General features: G+C 43.2%; 1 protein-coding gene across 1 annotated transcript in view; it reads right to left on the reverse strand.

Annotated features, from left to right (window-relative positions):
* Positions 1–19,516, reverse strand: part of LOC128707033 (sine oculis-binding protein homolog B) — a 28,033-nt gene extending 8,517 nt beyond the window's left edge. The window contains exon 1 of the mRNA XM_053801976.1: positions 19,430–19,516. Within this exon, the coding sequence (XP_053657951.1) occupies positions 19,430–19,516 (87 nt within the window). The remainder of the gene's footprint in view (positions 1–19,429) is intronic.
* Positions 19,517–21,567: the final 2,051 nt, after the last annotated feature.

The raw sequence follows: 21,567 nt of genomic DNA on the forward strand, positions 1-21,567 counted from the left end.
ATCTCGTAACACGATGCAAAACACTAAACACACTGTCGTACAAAACTCAAGCAGGAAATGTGATGAGGATTTTCGCTTCGAGACAAGACAATATTTCTACACACTCGCCCGATAGTCACCGGGCGCAGATTTGGTGGCCTTTTGTGCACGGGGCCCGAGAACCGAATCCTTCAACGCAACGGTCGTGTTTCACAGTCGTATAACAAAATCCATTAAATAATTTATCACACTTCACACGCGGCTCAACGATCGTGCACGGTACCGATCCTGCCCACCGATGGGCCGACCGTCCCACAGCCAAGAGGGGGGGGGGGGGGGGACACCATGACAGGACGTAACCAAATATCTCCTCAATCGACAACAAATCGGTCGGAGCTATAGGTGGTCGCGTTGGGTTTTAGAGAAAGCCTTGAGACCGGCTAGATTTCCCATAGGCGACCGGACTCGCCGTATCGGACAATCCATCAATTTGTCACGAACTGCGAAACTGTGTGAACACCACCAGCCTCAGCACCCTTAACCCGAACTGGGTTCGTGGCTGGTGTGAAGATTAGCGAACGTACCCCGGTAGCTTTACCGGATGTGATGATTGATCTACATCGATGCCGAAGGGTAATGGAGCCCAATTCGCGGGCCGATTTGGCGGATTTTGTACTCCGAAGATAATCATTTCTGATGTGTATGGGGCTTTCAAACACTCTAACCAACACTCTCACAAAGCCAATGTCAAAGATGACGACAACGGCAGTGAACATCCATCCAAGAATCTGGCTTGAAACTCTGGTTACACACAGCCACTGTATTGTATTGACTTCGTGCAGAAGAATACGGAACAACCCTTCCAGCGAATGGTCGACGAAATTTGATACCCTCTCGAAACGGCAGCTTTCGCAATCGCATGGACGACGACCTAAAATAGGCTGACCACTGTGTCCCGAAGGGAGAACGGTTCGCACTGCACGGTAGTAAATCGTGTCCACCAGCGTTCGTTCGGATTAATTAGCGGTCCCGTGGGCGTTCGACAGAGCGTTTACTGTGTCGAGAGACGGTAACACCAACACCGTAGGAATCTTGATGACCGACGGAACCGACTGCACAGTACATTCTCACCCATTGCCCAACCCTACAAAAAAAAAAAAACCTTTGTCCTTGAAGGGGAAGGGTTATTAGAATATAGAGTTTCTTCTGCTCCGGGACCAACTTGGTCGCAACAAACGTTCACCGTTGCCGTTCTGGTTTCCTCCAGCGTTAGTAGAGGATTTTTATGACATTTTAATACATCTATATGCTCATGTGCACGTGGTGTACGTGGTGTAACAGAAAAAAATGCCCTAAACTCGAACACTACTAATAAGCCATGCACTCACACCGAAGGTGTCAAACCAATGTTCCACACCGCAAAAAAGGTGTCCAACCAAGAAGGAGGTTTGCTTTACTTTTCAGTAGTGTTGCTTATGCACCACACTGTCGTCACCTCAAGAGTGTGCTTGCGGATCGAATTTCTTTCCCATGGCGTTAATCGATCGTTTAAACCGTTGTCTACAATAGTGTTTTTCGGCTGATGATGACGCTGTGGTCCTGACAACAAAAAAAAACACAAGAGAAGGCAACCCCGATCCGCTTTGTGGGTTTGATGGTGGACACGGGGTGGAGAAGAGGGAGACACGTGTCGTGAAGGTGGGAAATGAGCATGTCTGATCGATTACTTTACGCAACATGAAAGGCGACACGCGAAGGGTCACCGGTTTTGAAGCTAAGCATAATGTAACCGATGCCTATCATCACCGCTTCAAGAGCCTTTCATCTCACACATCGAGCGATGGCGCCATCACAACAAAACAAAACAAACCATGTGAGTGTTCCAGTGAGCGACACCAGGAACAATGGATGCCTTGTAATAAGAGCCCAGGGAAACGGATTATACCTTTTTATTAGATATATTACAAATTAATCCGTCTCGTGGACCAAACATTCGCTCATAAACCTAATGTTGTACATTACATTTTACAAGTGCAGATATTTCTCGAGAAATACGGCACCAACTATTTGAAATTCGACAACTTTGTTAGCTCAAAGCATAAAAATTTAAGCAAAACAATATAAAATTTGTTGAGAAAACAGTGTGAATTTGTTGTAGCTTCCTTTGTCATAAAACATTTGTTTTTAATGTTTGTCAATGTTGGCCTTCAAAAAGTCGATTGAAATGAATGAATAAAGAGCAGAGAACAAAGTGGACTCGGCAACAATGATGTATAAACGATGTTGTACTAGGATTGCACCAGACATACGCGGAAATTCAAAATAAGAGGGACTACTTCCCTCGTTATAGTGGTCATTACACTCGGGGGACTGCCTGTACAGTCTTTTCTCAAGTTCAAGCGACACTCAAATTACGCTAGTTTGAGATACACGAATTTGGACAGTTCCTTCATACAATACGTACCTTAATACTAAATAGAAAACGATGATATAAACGCGACACGAGAAATTACTGTACTCTGCTAAAGCATGCATCGCTAAACAAACGCCTGAAGGTATGCAACATATGTTCCAAGCAGTCCCAATGACGCAATTCAATCACAGTTCCCAAGTAAGACACAGCCGTATCGAGCAGAATCAAACTGTCTTGTTCGATGCCGTGTTTGTCTGGCACGTTCTATGCAGTCGGATGAAACACTACCATATTACCGTAGACAGTAGAGCCACAATTGTGTACTAAAGCTCAAAATTCCGTGAACTGCATACTGTTAGGGGTCGCAAACGCTGTACTGAGTTTATAACACTGCAGTTGGAGCTCATTTGTGCACATTTATTTTCCCAATGATGAACGTAAAAGATTAATTAATGAAAACTCTTGTAACATTTTAAAAAAAGCTTTAAAAAAGATATCAACGATCTAAAAATATATTACTGTTCGAACGCCTAAAGGTAGGCTTTAAACACCTTCAAGGCGTTACGGAGCAAATGTTTAGCTGATCTAAATTTATACTTTTCTCTTCACAACTAGTAACATAATTATGCTCGTATCTTGTCTCATATAGGTTTGCATGATTGATTTTGTACAAATATTCACAATCAGCTCATTATTTCGGAATTAATACTCAAAACTAAGTACATCGGTACAAAACTAAGTACACTAAGTACTCGGTCTGTATAAAATTTTAGTTCTCACATGTACCCGCATAAGGATTTATGAAGATTTTGGAGCATTTACCTCATCTGCTGACGATCGGGTTTGTCAAAGACTAGACTGCATCCTCAATTTAGCAACAATTTGAACAGCTTCCTCGTGTGTGACCCGTTTACGGTCGCAGCACATGCAAGCGACGTCACAGATATCCGGAAACGTTCGCATTGCTCGTGCTTAAAACTGCGTGTAATTTGAAGCAACGGGCGCCACCGATAGGATCGTCTTCGACCAAGACATCAACGCACAACCCCATCTGCACGTATTACCTCCCGCAAGGCATTCTTTCCGTCCCATCCCGCCACATCCGTCTTTATGATTGCACATCGTGTAATAGTTAGCCGTAGTACCGCGAAGACCCATCCAGTTTTGCTAAGCTTCGATCGGCAGTTCGCTCGATTGCAGCACTCTAAACGATGCGTTACTGTGTAAGTGGAAACTTACGAAAAGTGTCTGCATTTCATTAAACCGGCACGTAGCGACGGTTGAGACGGATGAGAACTAAACGTGCCCGTTGCCACGGTCCCACCACATGGAGTTTATCTCGACGAGTGGAACAACAGTGTGGCTTGATTACTTGCTGCTGCAGCGCCTCGCAGTATATGCTGTACGATCGATGCTTTGGTTAGGACGGGCAAGCGGAACGCCGTCGTAAGACGAGTGCACGTTAGGGTAGGTGGGATTGAAGACGTGTAAATGTGATACTCATTTACTCCTGCACGCGGGCCCTCCCGCCGTCTCACCGCTCGGTCCCCCCCTTCTCTCAGTGTCGGTTTGCTGCAAATGTCATACCCGGTCGAAGCAGCTCAGATTCCTTCTCCAGCGACCGGAGATTAACGTTGAAAATCGATAAGGCACCGCCTGCCCCGTACCGAGTGCCGCTGGAACCGCTGGAAGCGAGAAGAGATGCAGCGCCGTAGTTGACAAAACGTCTCCCGTTGCAGAGGACAGGGAAATAAACAAGTATTGTAATACGATGACGGCTAAAGTTAATTAATTGAATAAGAAAACGAACAGTGTCACATTGCCGCCGGCCCGGGATCATTCACGTGGGCCAACCAAGCGCGTACCAAGAGCGATGGTGGCAGTGATTGGCCTCGGTGATGGTTTGCAATTGGCCGAACCCTACGCTTCCCTCCCCTGTGCCCGCAGGGTTCGTTCGTCGCCGGACGATCAAGTGCCGGGATTTATTGCCACTTGCGCGGTGTATCGGCACGGTTTTCGGTTTGCCATTCCGCCAAAACGCGTCGATGTGCAGATGTGCAAGAATGCCGTGACGTTCGTGTTGGCGTTCACCCGCCGGTTTCATTGGCTTCGATGACAGGAAGACGCGCGCACCACACATCACTACTTTGTAGTGTGCTCCGTTTTTGGCCCTTGGTCAGCAGAACCAGCTGAATCTACCTTCTTCCTGCATTTTTTTTTTTGTTGCTGTTGAGAATTTTCGACAAACAGTCAAAAAGGGAAAAGAAACCATCGGACATGTTTTCCGCCGTCTCGTGCCAATGCGAAATTGTAGCGGCTTGACTAATATGCCGGGACGGGGAAAACTTATCGTGCGGCTCAATTTCGTCCAATTAAAGATCAAGCGATGATAGTGGGACCAACATGGATGCAAGTAATTTATTTTCCAAAACTGCACTTTGATGCAAATACAATGTAAGGTGGTGCATTGGTGGAGGCTATAAGAGGTAACATTTAAAACAAAAGTACGACAATTTTTTTAAAATATGGCTCCAACAGACGACATGTATGAGAAGAATTACAGCATCAGAACGATTCAAAAGACATTATTAGCAGCGATAGAATATTTTACAACCAGCCAGACTATGCACACAGCATTGACTTCAACGAACCAAATTCCTCGCAGCTGACCAATGTCACAGTTCTAAAATTACGGTTGATATTCAATTTGTGCCCTGCGTCCGTACGAGTCCCCGATCGTACACGTCCGGAGCATGCAGCCGGCCAGCAAAAGATCACCGATTCGTCTTCTCGGATTCTCGTAATTAAGCTCCCAGTGTTCCCCCCGGAGCCTCCCCCCCTCATCGGCTGATCCAATGAACTTAATAATTCGTATGACTATATACGCGCACAGGTCTCGCTACAATGTATCGAGCGGGTAAAGCCGAGTGTTTAATAATAACCAAATGTAGACGGGGTTTTCGAAACAAATTAATAAACAGTTTTGCGTAGAACGGAGAAGCCTTTCCACCGAGGAGGGAGCAAGAAAAGGCCAGTAATAGTCTACGCCTAAGCGTGATGTAGGCCAATAAGACATGCCATATTATACAACAGGGAACTGTTAACACACTGCGTCACTGTCGGTAAATGACAAATCAAATAACATAAGAAGGTTGAAAATTGTGCAATAAATCTTTCATTAAATTTACTGTCACTAATTCCTCACTCAAATGGTAACATACACTGGTGGCAATAAATATAAAGGTACAAACTTTAATTTTCTCTAGTCCAAAAGTTCCAATAAATAAGTGTTCCAATAAATCTTATTCATGCTCTTGCTTGTGCGCATATTTTAATGAAAATATTTCATTCTACTTAGATTTAAAACTTGGGGCGATCGGTGGTGTATTCGGTAGCAATGCAGGAGATGCTACAATGAACTCACTGTCGTACAGCGGATTAAACACGCCAGGGTGGGCTGGTCACATCATGAGAATGACACCGGACGACTCAGCTTATAAGGTACTTTTAGGTCGTCCAAATGGACAGGAAAGGCCAAAGTTGAGATGGAATGATGATGTTGATACGTCCGCCAGAAAGGACGACGTTCGTTGTTGTCAGAAAGAAAGCAGTTGTAGAACCGTATAAGTGAATAAAGAAGACTAAGAAAAGCTTACAACGACAATCAATTAGCACTTCATACACTATCATAAAGATGTTATGCAGTATCCCTTGGCCGAGTTTTGAAAAAAAACACTTCTTTGTTTGAGTTTGAGCGAACTGAGTTTGAAAGAATTATTTCTTCGTTGAAGTTGAAGTAAACAGTAGTACAAAGGATACACATTACTACTTTAACAAGTAATAATAAGGAAGAGAAATAACGCACAATGTTAAAATAATCCTAATAATGTTATTGCTCTCAAGCTTCATATATATTTTTGAGGAAAATCTTTTCGAATATTTTATCTTATTTTACATCCTAAAAATAAAACAACCTGCTCTTCAATCGCAAACGTATCTAATCCAACCCGAAAAATATTTATAATAAAATTTTTACAAATTTTAATATAAATGCCAAATATTATACTTATTTCCACCACCGTCCCTACTGCCAAGCTCTATCGCAATCGGCAATGTATCTTAATTCATGTTAAGGAAAAAAAAGTCACTTCGATCAAGTAACATATCCGTTCGGCCATCCGTTGTCAGTTTGTCCTGATGTAAACTCGTATCCTTGAGACGATAATGAACGGAGCGCATTTATTTATTGCGCCTGCGACACAAAATATGGACCTAATTAATGCCATTCGAAACGCTGTCGCCCATTTCTGTACGGACGATGCGGAGATTCCCTTCGCAGCCCGACCCCCAACAAAGGATTGCCTTCCCGATAAGGAGGCACCGACCAGATGCATCCTTCCCCGGGATTCGAACGGGACCTGACAGACTCCGGCGGGCGCGTCTTCCACCACCGGCGGGATGGAACACCACGGAACCATTCCACCGTGCCCCTCTTCCTGCTGTTCGCGGTCGCGCGCATTCGCAACACTGTGCCGTGATGCCAATTTTGAACGATCCTCAAGAAACCCATTCGCTGGCCGTGTGGGAACTTCCCGCGAAGGACAGGGAGGAAAATAACGCACAAAACACCCCGAAACGTTCGTACGTTTGTGCGGCGCTGGAACGTTCAAGACACCGTACCCCCACCCCGGGACAAGATGTTTTGCATTGACGGAAGATATCGTGTTACAGCCAGCGTATCGTATTACGCACCGAACGTTGATGAAACCCGTGGCACCGAGCGAGACCGGTCGTGAGCGTACACGCGTGCGCTTGCGTCTCTTGTTGCGGGTTTGGTGTACCGACAGCCGGAGATCGAGACGACGCTAACCGGGGGCAAAACCAGGCTGTAGCGTCTTCAAGTTTAATTCTGGGAGAGATTTTTGTTTCAGATAATCAACGGAAGGAGATGGTTAACGAATCAAAAGTCACAACAGCAACGATTGGGTCGAAAGTTGATTGTTTTTAAACAAATATTACAACAAACTGTGTAGTAAAGTTAACAGAAACCATAACCCAAATATGTCCACGATTTGCATTAATAAACAAAGTTTTGATATTTGAGCATTAAACATTAAAACATTAAAAATAGTAATCAAAACATGTTAATCACATCACATAATCAGATGATAAGATAAAATATTAATTAATAACAAAAAAAGCAAAACAATTGAAGCAAATTAATGCATAAAACAATATCTCACGCATTTTATCCTACCAAATAGGTGTGGAAATTTGGAAAAATACTTCTCCCTAGAGTAGACCGCACGGGAAAACATTTCCCCACATGTCCACAACGAGGTACTGCAGCGGTAAGAACCGATCGGTCATAGAACACCCGAACGTCCCCCCGTCTTATCCACATTTGACTCGTCCTCTTCCAACAACCCCACGCTGCTTGTCCCGCTACTGACGATGTTGATGACGTTGAAACCAACCGTCCACAAGCCAACCCACGACGGTTCGACGAGACCGAGCAAGGAAGGAGAGAGAGAGAGAGAAGCTTGGTTTCAAATTCGATACTCGAACGATGGTTTCGAGTTGCTTAATAATGTTTTAACGTTTGAAAATTATGTGTTATTTTAGCGTACGAATTCGCCCTCCCGGCTCCAATATCATCAAACCCCGGACCGTACCCCTTTTCCTGCCGCACTCGTGCATCGCCGTCGTCATCATCATCATCATCATCGTCGTCGTCATCTTCACCCTGACCCAGGGGGGGGATGGTATCGCTCTGCCTGCCTGCCTACTGCCAACGCAACTGACTGACGCGTCGGAGCGCGTAACCGGAACCATACTGAAGCCTTCGCCCTCCTCCACCCAACTCGTGCGCCCGCCATCGGCGCTCGGCGGACGGATCTTCTTCAGCCCGAGCGAAAGGCGAGAACTTTTCGAAACTGAAACCCATCGAAGATGGAAAGCGAAGGCCCAAAATCTAACCCCCGGTGTACAAAGAACGGATGGTAGGAACGAGTAATGAAAAATAAACAAAAAAATACAACACACACACACACAAACAACCCGTGATAAAAATCATTGTAATCGGATATGCAACCGAGGACGGTGATTCCCAGCGCACTGTTTCGCGTGTTTTTTTTTTTTTTTTGGCAGAGAACGAAAGAACACGAGCGCCATTCACCAAATACATGCGCTTTGGACGGTTGGGTTTTTGTGTTTTGGCGCATTTCCACGAAACGAGAGCTGATGCGCATTCCGGAGGCTGGTCACTGGGCGCGAGGAACGCGCACAAATATAAAACCTTATCACGCACGGAAAATCTGTCAGCCATGTGCGAACATGCATAGGCGACCGTCTAGTGAAGGTGGAGCTCGAATTATAGCCAAAGTTAACAAAGCAAATGAGGCCAATCAGCTGTTTATATAACAAAAAATTGACAGACATTTAGACCCAAACAGCATCGAAATATGTCTAAAAGCTCTGTAATTTATCGGAAAGGAGCGTGGTTTATCTCCACCGTGACTCCAGACACTTTGCATACAGCGCTAGAACCCACGTTTTGCAGTTCACCACACCGAGCTTACGATCGCAATTTTCCCATGCTTCTGCAGCTGGCAACCGACCGGGTAACTCGAAACACGTTTGCTTTCCTGGTCTAGCGTTGCGTCGGTATTGTTACCCCCTACCAATACCATGTGGTTCGTGTCGCGATGACGTTTTGCGCTCTGTTTTTTTCCCCCCGGGTGGCTCGCTCATTCCCGCGTTCCGGTCGGATTACCGGCAAGGGTAATGTGCGATTGAAGGATCGTGCGCCTGTCGGAGCACCAACGAGTTACATTTTGCACGAATCCTTACCCGCGAGTTTGGTTTCACTCAAGCGCATGTCAGATTACACACAACAATAATACGTCCGTCGTTTTTTGCACAGTTCCGACCGACATTGTGAATGATTTGATTCATATTTCATCCATTTGCTGGCTTTTTGGTGTAACAGAATTTATCCTACAGTGTAAATTACTTAAACGAACGGTTAAGACACCAATGAAGAGATAGAGAGATCGATTTTCCATCCAGTTGCAATCCCAGAGGTACGAAATCCTTATCCAAATGGTATCAAATTTTGCAGTCCATTTGGAAATTATCAAAAATGGGAGGCTAGGGCATTATTTTGACTTAGACACCTTTAAAAACCCAGATATCGAAGTTGACTTTCTCGTTTAGTCTTCCCACGACCAGACCAGCCCAAATATCCCATCCGAACCAATAATGACCGTATCCAGGTATAGGTCAAAAGAAAGCCAGAAAGGACAGGCCTAAACCTCTTGAAGTTTGTTATACCGATGTGGAAGAAGACAATTTAGTAAGATAAGTACAAATTATTTTAAAAACAGAAATTTTGAGTAGAAAACGTCATTCGCTAGTATAAAATAGGTAAATTGAAAACAATAAAGAGTTTAATAAACAGTAAAGTTAGCCATAAAAAAAAGAAATCAGGTGTGATTAAGATTCGGGAAAGGTTGTAAATTACCTCTTCAATGGTAAGAATTTATATTAAGAGAAAACATGGCACTCAAAACACCATCTCTACTTCCAACTGCAGTACGTCGTTTGGGGATAGACAAACAAAGAGTTGTCTAAGCAAGTGTGTGGGTACAATAACATAACTCAATAGAAATAGGTGTAAACAAACATAACACAACAACGCCTGTCCTCCAGAGTTGTTACCAAGGATATTGTGACTGATAACCCAAGATAAATCTAGATCAGCACTGGAGTAATACGAAGATCGTATCATGGAGAAATACCTCAGCAATGAGCAGCGATTAAAACAGTGTCGGTGGTATATCAAAGAATATTGAGTCGTTTAATTCTCCAAAAATCTTCAAACCTTAGTCAGATAGTGTATGTGTTCCAGTATAATGGGAACTTCATCATTGGCAAGGATTTTTTTCTAATAAAGAAGCTTGATTAGACAATTCGAATGACCAGGGCATAAAAAACGAGAAATATAATAACAATCATATGAGTAAAGAATTGGAATAGTGACTTGGTATCATCAGTAAAGTAAGCGCCCAAGAACATTTTGGAGAATGTGTTAATCATCAAGGAGAACAGCTTTGTATATCTAAGACATTCTAACTACACATTTTACAGCCTTTTACCAGTGTTATAACCTAATATAAACAAACCATTATATACCACGTACCAGGTCGTTTAGTAAAAAAAGAAGCGTGATTAACACTGACTTCTGCAGAAAAACAAATTAAAAAAATTTCTTTACAGTCTTTACAAATGTAAGAATCAGCAAGAAAAACAATTTGGAAAATGATACTAAAGACTTTCACCCCGAGCGAGATCACTGTAAGAAGCGTATGTACAATTTTCTCTTCCCACTACAACGCCAAACCCTTCCAACACCCAACCGACGGGCGAAACCAACTGCCAAACGCGGATACTACTACTGAGGCAGGTTTATAATGACTGTCCAGCATCATTAGTCACATTCAACGGGGCACCGGGAACAATAGCGCACCCAGCGACACGAGAGATCATGGGTTCCAAGAGCACCAACGTAACTCTACACCCTGAAATGTCTCATTTACCGAAACGTGGTACCCGGCCGACCGTTGTCCTATGGCGTGTGTCCCTTCCGATAGCCTCACGCCTCATTATTTAATCCTGGGAAGTTCCACTTTTCTATCCGGACTACCGGAATGCGATACCTTCGTTCACCCGAAACCAAAAACCTGGCCACCCTAAACCATCTCTCCCCCTTCCCATTCTCTAAAGCTCGCCCCATTCGCACAACCTTGGACGTGTGCACGAAATGTATCCGCATGCGTGTCTTCTACGCTAACCGAAGAACACTATTAGTATCGTTGTGCGCCCGCACACTCTCGCACCGAACAACACTCTCGGCCGTGGTCGACGTTTGAAACACTCAACCCCCGTGCCCGTGGCTGACTGGTGTGGAAAATATGTTTTCAATTTTGTACCGCCCTCCGGTTCGGTCCCTTGTGCTCCAACAAGCTCCGAAGTCTAAAGAGCCGGTAATAGATGGAAAATCTAAACCATACCCGGTGTTGTCCCGTCTATTCCACGCCTCCGACAGGCAGAGCTGTTTGCCTTACTCGCTACACTACTGCCTGGTCGGTAATGCGACACCGGCGATGTGCATCGAGCGACCGATCCGACACGAATACATCGGAGCATCCACCCATCACCATCATCATCATCATCTTTGGCCAACGGTGCGGCTGGAAGGAATCCGATACCGTGCACTGTCTAGCTTCTGCCTAGCCCCGATCGACTGGACTGAAGGGGTTGTTGGGCTAGTCTGGTAAGAGTGGATAACAGTCCCAAGGATCACAATTTTCCGATCAGTACATCGAGGATATGGTCTTCCTTCCTGAAAAGTGTGCAAAATTCCAGATGCAACGGTCGTGGATGATGAAGGCATGAAGAATCTATTGCAAATTGTTTAAAACAGTATAATGTTTTAATGTTCTATTTCTCAATAGCGTTGTGTATGCTATGTGTAAAGGCCACCATTCAATCCAGGGCTAACCCCACACCGGAGATGTTGTTTAGTGACGCTTTACTAACGACCTTTCTATTGACAACCGCCTCAAAACAACTATGGGCAATTGGAATTAGGGTAAGCGACCGCCAATTATTTCAATAGTGGGCTTTATATTCCATCGAAAGCGAAATCATGCTCATTACGAAATCATTTTTATCTTTAAATATTGGCATTTTTTATCACTTTTGTGTTATTAGTTTTAACTAAAATTGGTAAAATAATCCACTGTTAAAGTATGTCTCCTAAATAACTGTTATGGACATATAGAAAAAAAGTGCTCTTTAATTTATTTTACTTAATATTTTACGATCTGGTGTCGTTTTCTTTCTGAAATAATGATTATAAGCTTAGAAATAGCTTTAATTCTACTTTGTTGTTTGTATCAAAACCTCGAGCATTGTAAAAAATGTGCATCGTTTGTATCGAGTTGGGATGAGTTCCATGTGTTGCTTCGCTTGAAACGCTCCTATTCTCACAGCCAACTGTGTTAACTACAATTCACGAATCAAACAAATTGTCGCCAATCCGCTTCTAGGAAACTCGGTCCAGGACTGCATTCTTCATCCAGGGCGACTCCACCTGATCCAGCCAACGAATTCGCTGTGCTGTGCGTGTGACGATCACCTTTCTGGTAAGGCATGCGTAGGGCATCGTCATCACGTGCCCCAACTAGGAACAGTGTAGCAATTCTATTTGTTAGCGATTCTGACCAAATATCGCTAGAAATTCAAAATATGTTCGTGATCTACAGATTTTAGGCTTCTAAGCAACATGCAGCATCACCCAATATTACCCAAGATGAAATTTAAAGACAATGCAAAATCTACGTTTATGACATATTAAAGCCGCATCGGGTCACTTACACCAATTCTTCTCATCAATTACTAAGAATCAGATCAATATACGTTTGTTTTTATGCTTACTTAGCTTTTGTAAAACAATTCTTTTGAACTTGACTAAATTTTCCGAAAAAAATCGCTTATTTTTTTTAATAATTAAAAAAAAGTTATTAAATAAATTACTCAATTTAAAACAGTAAAATACAACAGAAATACAGAAAAAAAAATCCCTTAGCTTTACCTGTAAAAAAACCCCCGATGAACAAGATCAGTTGTAATTATTTAAGAAAATAAACATAAAATTTTAACCACCCATTGACATTTTGCGGTGCGGTATCATAAAAACTTCAACTTCATTATATCACTCACACGACATGTCTGTGTAAATTACACTTCACGAAAAAGGGTGTCATTTGAAACCTCGAAACTCGCTGCTTGCTTCAAAACCATTGCTTTGCAGCACTCGAAACCCAGCAAACAACAACTACAACAAACCGCTGCTGGCATCTTCGTGCCCTCATATCGTAAGGACGGCGAAGTGTCCGGGTCTGTCCGGACAATCCGCACCGGCGGCAACTGCGTCCCACTTCGGGCCAGCTGCCGGATATCATATTATCAAACTGCAACTTCATTTGCACTGGATCGCATTTCAATTAGCAAATCATTTCGTTACGCGACCCGATCCGTTCAACTGGCTGACGGAGGTCCCGTTACTGACATTCCAGTACGTTACCCGGGCGAGCATGGGAAAAGACGGTGTGCCTTAAAAACACTATCATTCATTATGGATTTAATAAGAGTGATGTTAGATGATCGTACGATCGTACATTTTTGGCGCAATTTAGTCCAACAGAAAATAATAATCTCCAAAGGAATTTCCATTTTAAACATCACACAAACTTTAAACTGTGTTGATGTGTTGCTTCAATAGATGTATTCAGCGGCGAACCTAATAAGTACATGAAATGCAACCGCATCAGCGCTGCTCTTGGGAACAGAAGAACGGTTAAATAATGTTGAATGCAACATCAATATCACATTACACTGAGCATGTCCAAAAATTGGGCAGCTTTTCGTTTTGTTTTAGTTGGAAAATTCTCAATAACGATAGCATTTATTAGCAGTGTGTATCAAAACACAGCGACAACACCCTGTTCATTGATTTCTACTTGCACAGTTGTTTGTCAACTGTTTTTTTTTTGTTTCTCACCGGCTGCAAAACGGTTGGAGGTTGTTATTTTGTTTTTTTTACGTCTCGTTACAATTGCGCCTACCATTACTGCTACTTCAGTACCTCTTTTTTTTGGCTTTGATATGAATTCAATATAGGTGATTTGGATTCAATTTCAGCCGGTTTTACCATGGCCAAGAATTTGTGCAGACTCAGCCCCGCCATGCAACTGACCTGATATGTGATCTTTTCCTTTTTTCACCGTAGGTACATTGAAATAATTAACGGCTACGGTGAAACTGGACAGAAAATTAAGCCGTTCGTTCGTCACGGACCAGCCCCAGTTTGTGTCCAGTGGGACCAATTCATTGACCCGTCATTACAGGCAATTGTTTTGTAGGTTATTTTATTTCTTGTTTGCTGATCGTTTAAGGGTTTTTTTTGTTGTTGTTGTTACTCGTTACCAAACCACTAACAAGGGGGCTAAAAACATTTGTGGGACCGAGTGCCGGTTGATGACAGTGGATACTTTAAACTAAACAAACCCACCGGCACAATTGTCAGCGGGAAAAGTAAGTCAGGAAAGAAATAAGACGCTGGCGTGATGCTCGGAAAGAAAACCGAACTGCCAAACTACCTATTTGTAAGGCTCATTGGACATTTTTAATATGGAAGTGCTTTTGAAACAGCGTTCACTTACATTACCATGTTTTTTTCGGAAGAAATTCGTCAGAATAGTTTCTGTAATAGTGTAGAAGATGAAAGGTTTATTTCATACACTTCAATTCAACGAATTTGGTAATAATTATACAAACAATTAAAGGATACTCTCAATACGTCCAATTGGCAATACTATTTTCAATTATTCCTATCATATGCACATCTAATTACGTTTGCTTCTGAGGACGGCTGAATGGCTTAGTGTTCCATCGTATGGTCTTGGGACACCGAAAAGATCGTGGTTCGAATCTCTTTTGATGAACCAAACCAACCAACGACTGACAATACGAATAAGGGATAGATAGAGAGAGAGAGAGAGAGAGAGAGAGAGAGAGAGAGGGGGGGGGGGGGGGGCGGTGTAAATAATTTTAGTAATTCATAAAGCAAACTCGATGATTATGGATGAGTCATTAAATAGTAAACATACATATATTTTGAACATGTTGCATAATAATTTTTTATAAAATAATTATTTTCTATTCTTTAACATTTTATGAAAGTCTCGACATTTTTGAACATTCAATCTGTATATATATTAAATAAGTAACGTCTTTCGATTTTTTTAAAAGGCATCTGGGGATACTTAAGAAGATTCATAACCTCAACCCCGCCATGATTTAAGAGTCAAAGCAAGGATTTCCACACCCCCTTAAACTAAGCGATGAAAACAACCCGATACGTTTACGTTCCATTTCCATCCCGACGTAGGTGAAGGATTCTGTTGCGTTCTGGCACGGATCAAACGCAGCGCGCAACCGCCCTCATACAGATTTGCGCAACAGATCCGCACAAGATGACGAGCGAGAGGGAAAGTTTTCAATTTCCACCGACGCGATGGCGCATCGCTAATGTGACACAAAGCACGGGAAAATGCCTTTGAAATGTAGAAATCGAAACCGATGTCCAAAAACCTGTGTCACCGTCAGTAAACCGGCGTGCTCGTGTCCAAATTTATTACTCGCTCGATTGAATCGCGAGTTTTCGAAGGTGTGGAGAAGCAACACCGGTTCCGGGAGGGGGAGGGGGAGCATTAAACCCAAGGTGGTGCCATTTTCCACCGATTGAAAGGGATTATGTTAGTGTGTATGCGTGTGTGACGTGCTAAATATAATTGCGAGTGTTTTATTTCATGTGCGGAAATTATGGTAAATGGATACGATTTTCAACGATCGAATCGTTGATTATGCATTTGATGTTAAAAAAAAGTTTCTAAAGAAATTATTGCTGATCGTTACAGAAAGAAAACTAAGCAGTTCCAAAACGCGGATTAGTAACATATTCCTTTACTTTCTTTGATGGGAAAATGAAAAATATTACAAAAATGTATTGGGTGCACAGGAAAGTTTCCAGCGTTTATTATGTAAAACAAATTTAAAGACTATCATGAAAAAAGGAAGGTTTAAAAATATTCATTCAAATTTCAAAAACGCGGTGGTGTATTTGGTAGCAGTGCAACAGTCCCACACGACTGGACCGAGATAAAATCCCATCCGGACCTTTCCCCCCTACACGGGACTGACAATCGGGTTACGTTAGGTTAAAAATTAATTTAGTAAGCCATAAATAACGAGCATGACCTAGTAGATAGTACATAAGCAGAGGGAAAAGAAGAAGAACTTAGGAGAAGGAGAAGAAGAAAGAGAATTAGCACTAGTGCTGATTAGTGTAATATAGGACACCTATCTAAGCATACCGTCTGCGAAGATATATATATTTCTGCTATTGAATACTACACTTTCTTGCGGATTAAGCTTGCTCACCGCATTTAGCGTACATCTTTAAGCTGTTAGGTTTTACGGACTGCAAACTTTGCCCTGATTTTGGAAGAAAAAACATATAATACGGCGATAAAAAAGCTCCAATGTAATCTTACATTGTTATTAACCAAAGTTTAGAAACATGCCTTCCAACCTTCCTGCCCGATAAACGCTGACAACTTACTGGAACACCCAATATTTAGCATATTATATGCAATTATGACATTAACAGCATAGTAACAATGTAATTAATCCTCATTGCCGCTGATGTCTGCTGTCTTTGATATCCCCAAATTTGACTAGCGCACTGACACAACAATATACGGCTGCTGCATGCATCCATTATTAATGAGACCACGTCAAAACATGCGCCTGGCAATATTCGCGAAAAAGCGACCAACCATTTCGAAAAAAAGGGCAGCTTACAAAAGGGGGGAAAGGGGGCGCGCACAATGGAGAAACATCAAGGTACGGTACTAGGGATGTCTCATATGTTGCTCACCTCTTTCCCATGTCCTACCCCATACCACCACCAAGCACGAGAAAAAACTGACAACGGCAGGTGTGCGACCGTTTGAAATCGTAGAGGACTTCACAAGATATGCCGTCGTCTCGCCGGTTCGTCTATTTCATCCACCCGTCCACCCCCGTTTGTGTGTGTGTGTAGCATGATTGCATCCCGATGTCGGTGTGAGAAAGATAAAACTCGAGCTGTGAGCAGCTTTCCACTGGCCAGTTTTCCACATCCCCATCGCACACCCGCGAGCGAGCAACGCATTTGATACGATCCGAGAAGGACCTAAATATAAGCCGCGGTAAATTGCATCAAACCGGTGGGGTGGGATGATAATTTTCTACCAACCTTTTACGCCTCTTTCCACTTTTTATGCTGCTGTGCAAAACCTCGTGCACGGCTCTCATTACTACTTGTTGCTTCTCCCGCTAAAACGGGCATTTATGGGGTTATTTTGTTTCTGTTTCCGCGAAACCAGTGTTGCACACAGTGGGTCTCGCGTGTGAAATTAAATACCTTTGATAAAATTAATACAACAAACTGGTCGTGCTTGTCAGAACACGAGTATATCACCCATAACAAACCATTAGTACACTTTTAGTACAGTAGTAGTTAGTACAAGCTAAATTACAACAGTGGAGAAACAGTCACGAAACCAGTGACTGTCGGGGACCAGAGATCAAGGAATAGACTAAATTTAAACATGTTTGTGTCTTGATTAAACTCGGCTTCGTCTGATATTGTGCATATCGAATTCCAAATTTCATAGTCCTTGTGCTACTGTAGTTCGTCGAGTCGCCCACACAAGATTTCCTTTCTTGCTTCTAAATAACTTCCCCAATGTGTGTGTGTGTTTTTTTTTCTCAGTAGACTCAACTATAGCCATAGCTCCAATTACCAACTGGACACCCGAGAATTCCCGTACCGTACCGTTTTCCATTTCGGAAGATCTCACACATCAAGGTGTTCCACCAAAATAGGACGCACACATGCGTGTTCGGGAGGGATGGCAACAGCTCCAATTGCAACCTAGGGCGCTTGAGGTTTTGTCCAATGTAACCGAATATACTTCGTGCTACAGCTTCGTAATCGTCCCGTAGCGCACATTGGATTGACGCAAGGAGTACAAACGAATAAACAGCTACCACGCAAATCGATTGGAATTCTTGGTTATTAAGATCACTAGCATCAAATCGATATGGAAACGACTTTCAAGTCTTTTTAATGCAATGTTTTTCTGCGCGTTATATACTGGCTGATTGGGCTAAATTTGATATTTTTCATTCCATGTTTACCCTATAGTGGTTAATGCGCTCTACGACATTTTAAAGTTTTTAGTGTAACAAATCCTAGCTTACGCAGGGATCGCGTACAAATAGGCGAGCGCGCTTTCGCAATCGTCCAACACTTTACCTATCTTGGGTCAAAAGTCAGCACAAGTTCTCTTAGCCGCGTTCGAGGGGAAGATGCTCGGAAGAATTTTTGACCCGGAATGTTTGGAAGGATATTGGAGGAACCGCTACAGTGACGAGCTCTATGAGCTATACGGCGAACTCGCTGTCGTACAGCGGATTAGACTCGTCAGGCTCCGATGGGCTGGTCACGTCATGAGAATGACGCCGGACGACCCAACCCGTAAAGTCCTTTTAGATCGTCTCACATAGAAAGAGGAGGCGTGGTAGGCCCAAATTGAGATGAATTGATGGCGTTGATGTTTCTGCCAAAAAGGCCAGGATAATGGATTGGCAGATTGGCAGAGGGAGGCGCTCGACCGTGAGCGTGAAATCCTAGCTAAAGCATTATAGAAATGACTCTCCTCAAAAGATTCATTATGCACAACACTAGTGCAAATCGGGAAGAATGAATTTGTAAAAAGGAATGGAACCAGAAGCAATGAATGAATAAGCCACACCTGTGGAAAAAACACAAACATGGTTGTTAGAAGATTGGTCCGGATGGGGTTTTGAACCGGTCCTGTCGTGTACAGGTCCGCTTCGGATACAGCACCGGACCGCCCGAACTCCACCCCGTATTTCCATCAGCCTATAAAGCTGACATTTTAAACACTAAAACACAAGTAAGTTTTAAAACTGCATTTTCCTATCAACTGGCATTTCCATTGAATCTGTTCTTCGCTCAAAATGAAGTATAAAACCAAAAATTAAAGAAAAACAAACCCCGGCAACCGATCGATTAGTATCGATTTTCCACCATGCGCTCAGCCTCACGCACGCGTGCCGTTTGAAACTTGATACGGTTCGCTACCATGGTGTATTGGCCGCTGATGCATCATTGCACGAATGGGCAAATGATCAAATGCACAACTTTCCCTTCCGGAAAGCCATATTTATAGAATCAATTTCTGTTCTGTAATGCGTCGGGTAAAAATCGTATAAAATTCCAATAGCAAAAGTCCAATAGATCCTAAAAAAAAACCCCTCAGAAAAACCACTCACCTTGATCGTATCATTATCGGTACAGATCTCCTTCTTCACCTTTATCCGTGGCGGTGACGTACTCGCCGATGATGATGCCGTTGCCATAGTAACCCGGTTTGCTCACGGTCGCATTACACTACCGGTATTTTATTTTAAAAAAAAACACCCACACACACTCTCAGAACGGACGAATCTTCTAGTTGCTCGTTCAGCTTATGGATAAGGATATCTTCGTTCTTCCCACTTACCACCAACCCCGGTGGCTGGCAGGCTGTCGTTGTTGTTGTTGTTTTTTTTTCACACAGCCAGACGCACAGACGGAGAAAGGTGATAGTGGTAGTTCTTTGTGCTTTCCGTACCGAACCACCGTAATATGATTCCGTTCACATGCCACCAAATTCCTCCCATGTCATTCGATACGCGCAAAACGCGTGCAACACGCGGCCGGGACCGCGGGGTGGCGATGGCGGCCCGCGCAACGATACGAATTTCGATCGTTCCGTTCTGTAATGATTTGTTTTCCACGCTAGCCCAGCGCCAGTGGCCCGGCTGGAGTCGGGCATGCTTGGTTCGGGTTAACTTCTACACACATTTCACCGCTGGTCCACCGGTTTGCGGATGATCGCGGAAATTATTTGCACTCCGGCTGGAAAATTAAAGGGGTTTTCGAATTAATTGTGCGGTAATTTGTGTGTTTAAAAAATATTTTCAAATTAGCTTTTATCGTTTCAGGACACTGTTTTGTGTACGCTCGACTGAACTAAAATGGTAGAAAATATTATTACAGTGATTTGTCACATTTGAATCCGCGCCACGGGTTACATGCCTTCTTCCGAAACGGCATCCGAGCCCGGACAAACAAAACCATAGCACAGGGAAGGAACGCCAAGGAACGCGCTCTGTACGGTTGCCAATCAGCAATCTGATATCAAACCTTTTTGATGCTACGAAACCTACACGCGCGAACCACTGTAAAGTGCGAAACACCGATTTCCAACGCTTCCAACGGATAAACCATCCCCGCCCGTCTATTTATAAATCGACTCTAAATTTAATGCTATGATTTTTTTTATGTTTTGCTGTTAATAAATTTATCTACAGGAATAGCAACATTGTCGACCGTGTCGCGCGCGCGTCCATCCCGATCGTACCTCACCGTGTGGGGAGCGTGTGTTTATTTTATTCCACCATTTTGTTCCCTTTTTTAGATAATATTTTTAGCAAATCCGCATCTAGCGGCGCGCGGCGTGAGTCTTTCTAATATCAAACGCACCTCACTCGAAAAAGAAAAGTGGAAGGAATTGGATTTAAGCTCGTGTGATTTGATATGCGATGAAAAATTGGAAAAACGTAAACAAGCCGCGTCGCATACGGAGAGGGGCGGGGAGGGGGGCACCATGCCCGAAGCTCTCGTTTGGGAAAGATTGGTATGCTAATGATTGAAATTGATCTTTTACGGCACTGTTTACGACGAATGAAACGTTGAGCAATAAGACCATACGATTGGACGCTGCATGATCGCGGCATGGGAATGTGGGGCGGGGTGGAGGGCGATGATCGGTTCGCAATTATGTTAGTTATTCCAAACGCATCATCATGGTAGTTCCGTAGATTCAATTTACTATTTGACGCTGTTTTTTGTTTGACTGTTGTCATTTAATTTTGTTTTTATATCCTGCTACCCACTAGCATTCAATCCGACCACCGAACATAATTCCAATGTGGTTCGAATTAATGATAGCTATTACTCAAAACGTCGCGATTTGTGTGGAGCCCGAGGAGTTTGCCGATATCTTTTTACCAAAGATGAGGCACCCTGCGAAACAAAGTTCTATTTTTTCAACACGACACGATAATCAAGCACTTCTTCAGAATTCATGGTGAACAAAGATGGTATTGAATTTCACTAGGCGGTCCGTACAGTCCGTACTAGTTCTAGCGATCTTACAGCGTACGTATTTTCCCGGTCAAAATAAATCTCCCACGGGTAAACAAACACGCAATGTTTTGTTTCACGTTTTGGGTTTGTCAGACTCTTCTCCAGCTTTAACAGATCACTTAATGTTGGCAGAAACTTTCTTGTAGGCTTATTATGAAATTGTTTCTTGCAATGTAACGCATACAGCACCAGTTTAACACTTGCAAAAGCAACCACA

Source organism: Anopheles marshallii, chromosome 2, assembly GCF_943734725.1.
Source record: "Anopheles marshallii chromosome 2, idAnoMarsDA_429_01, whole genome shotgun sequence".
NCBI lineage: Eukaryota > Metazoa > Arthropoda > Insecta > Diptera > Culicidae > Anopheles > Anopheles marshallii.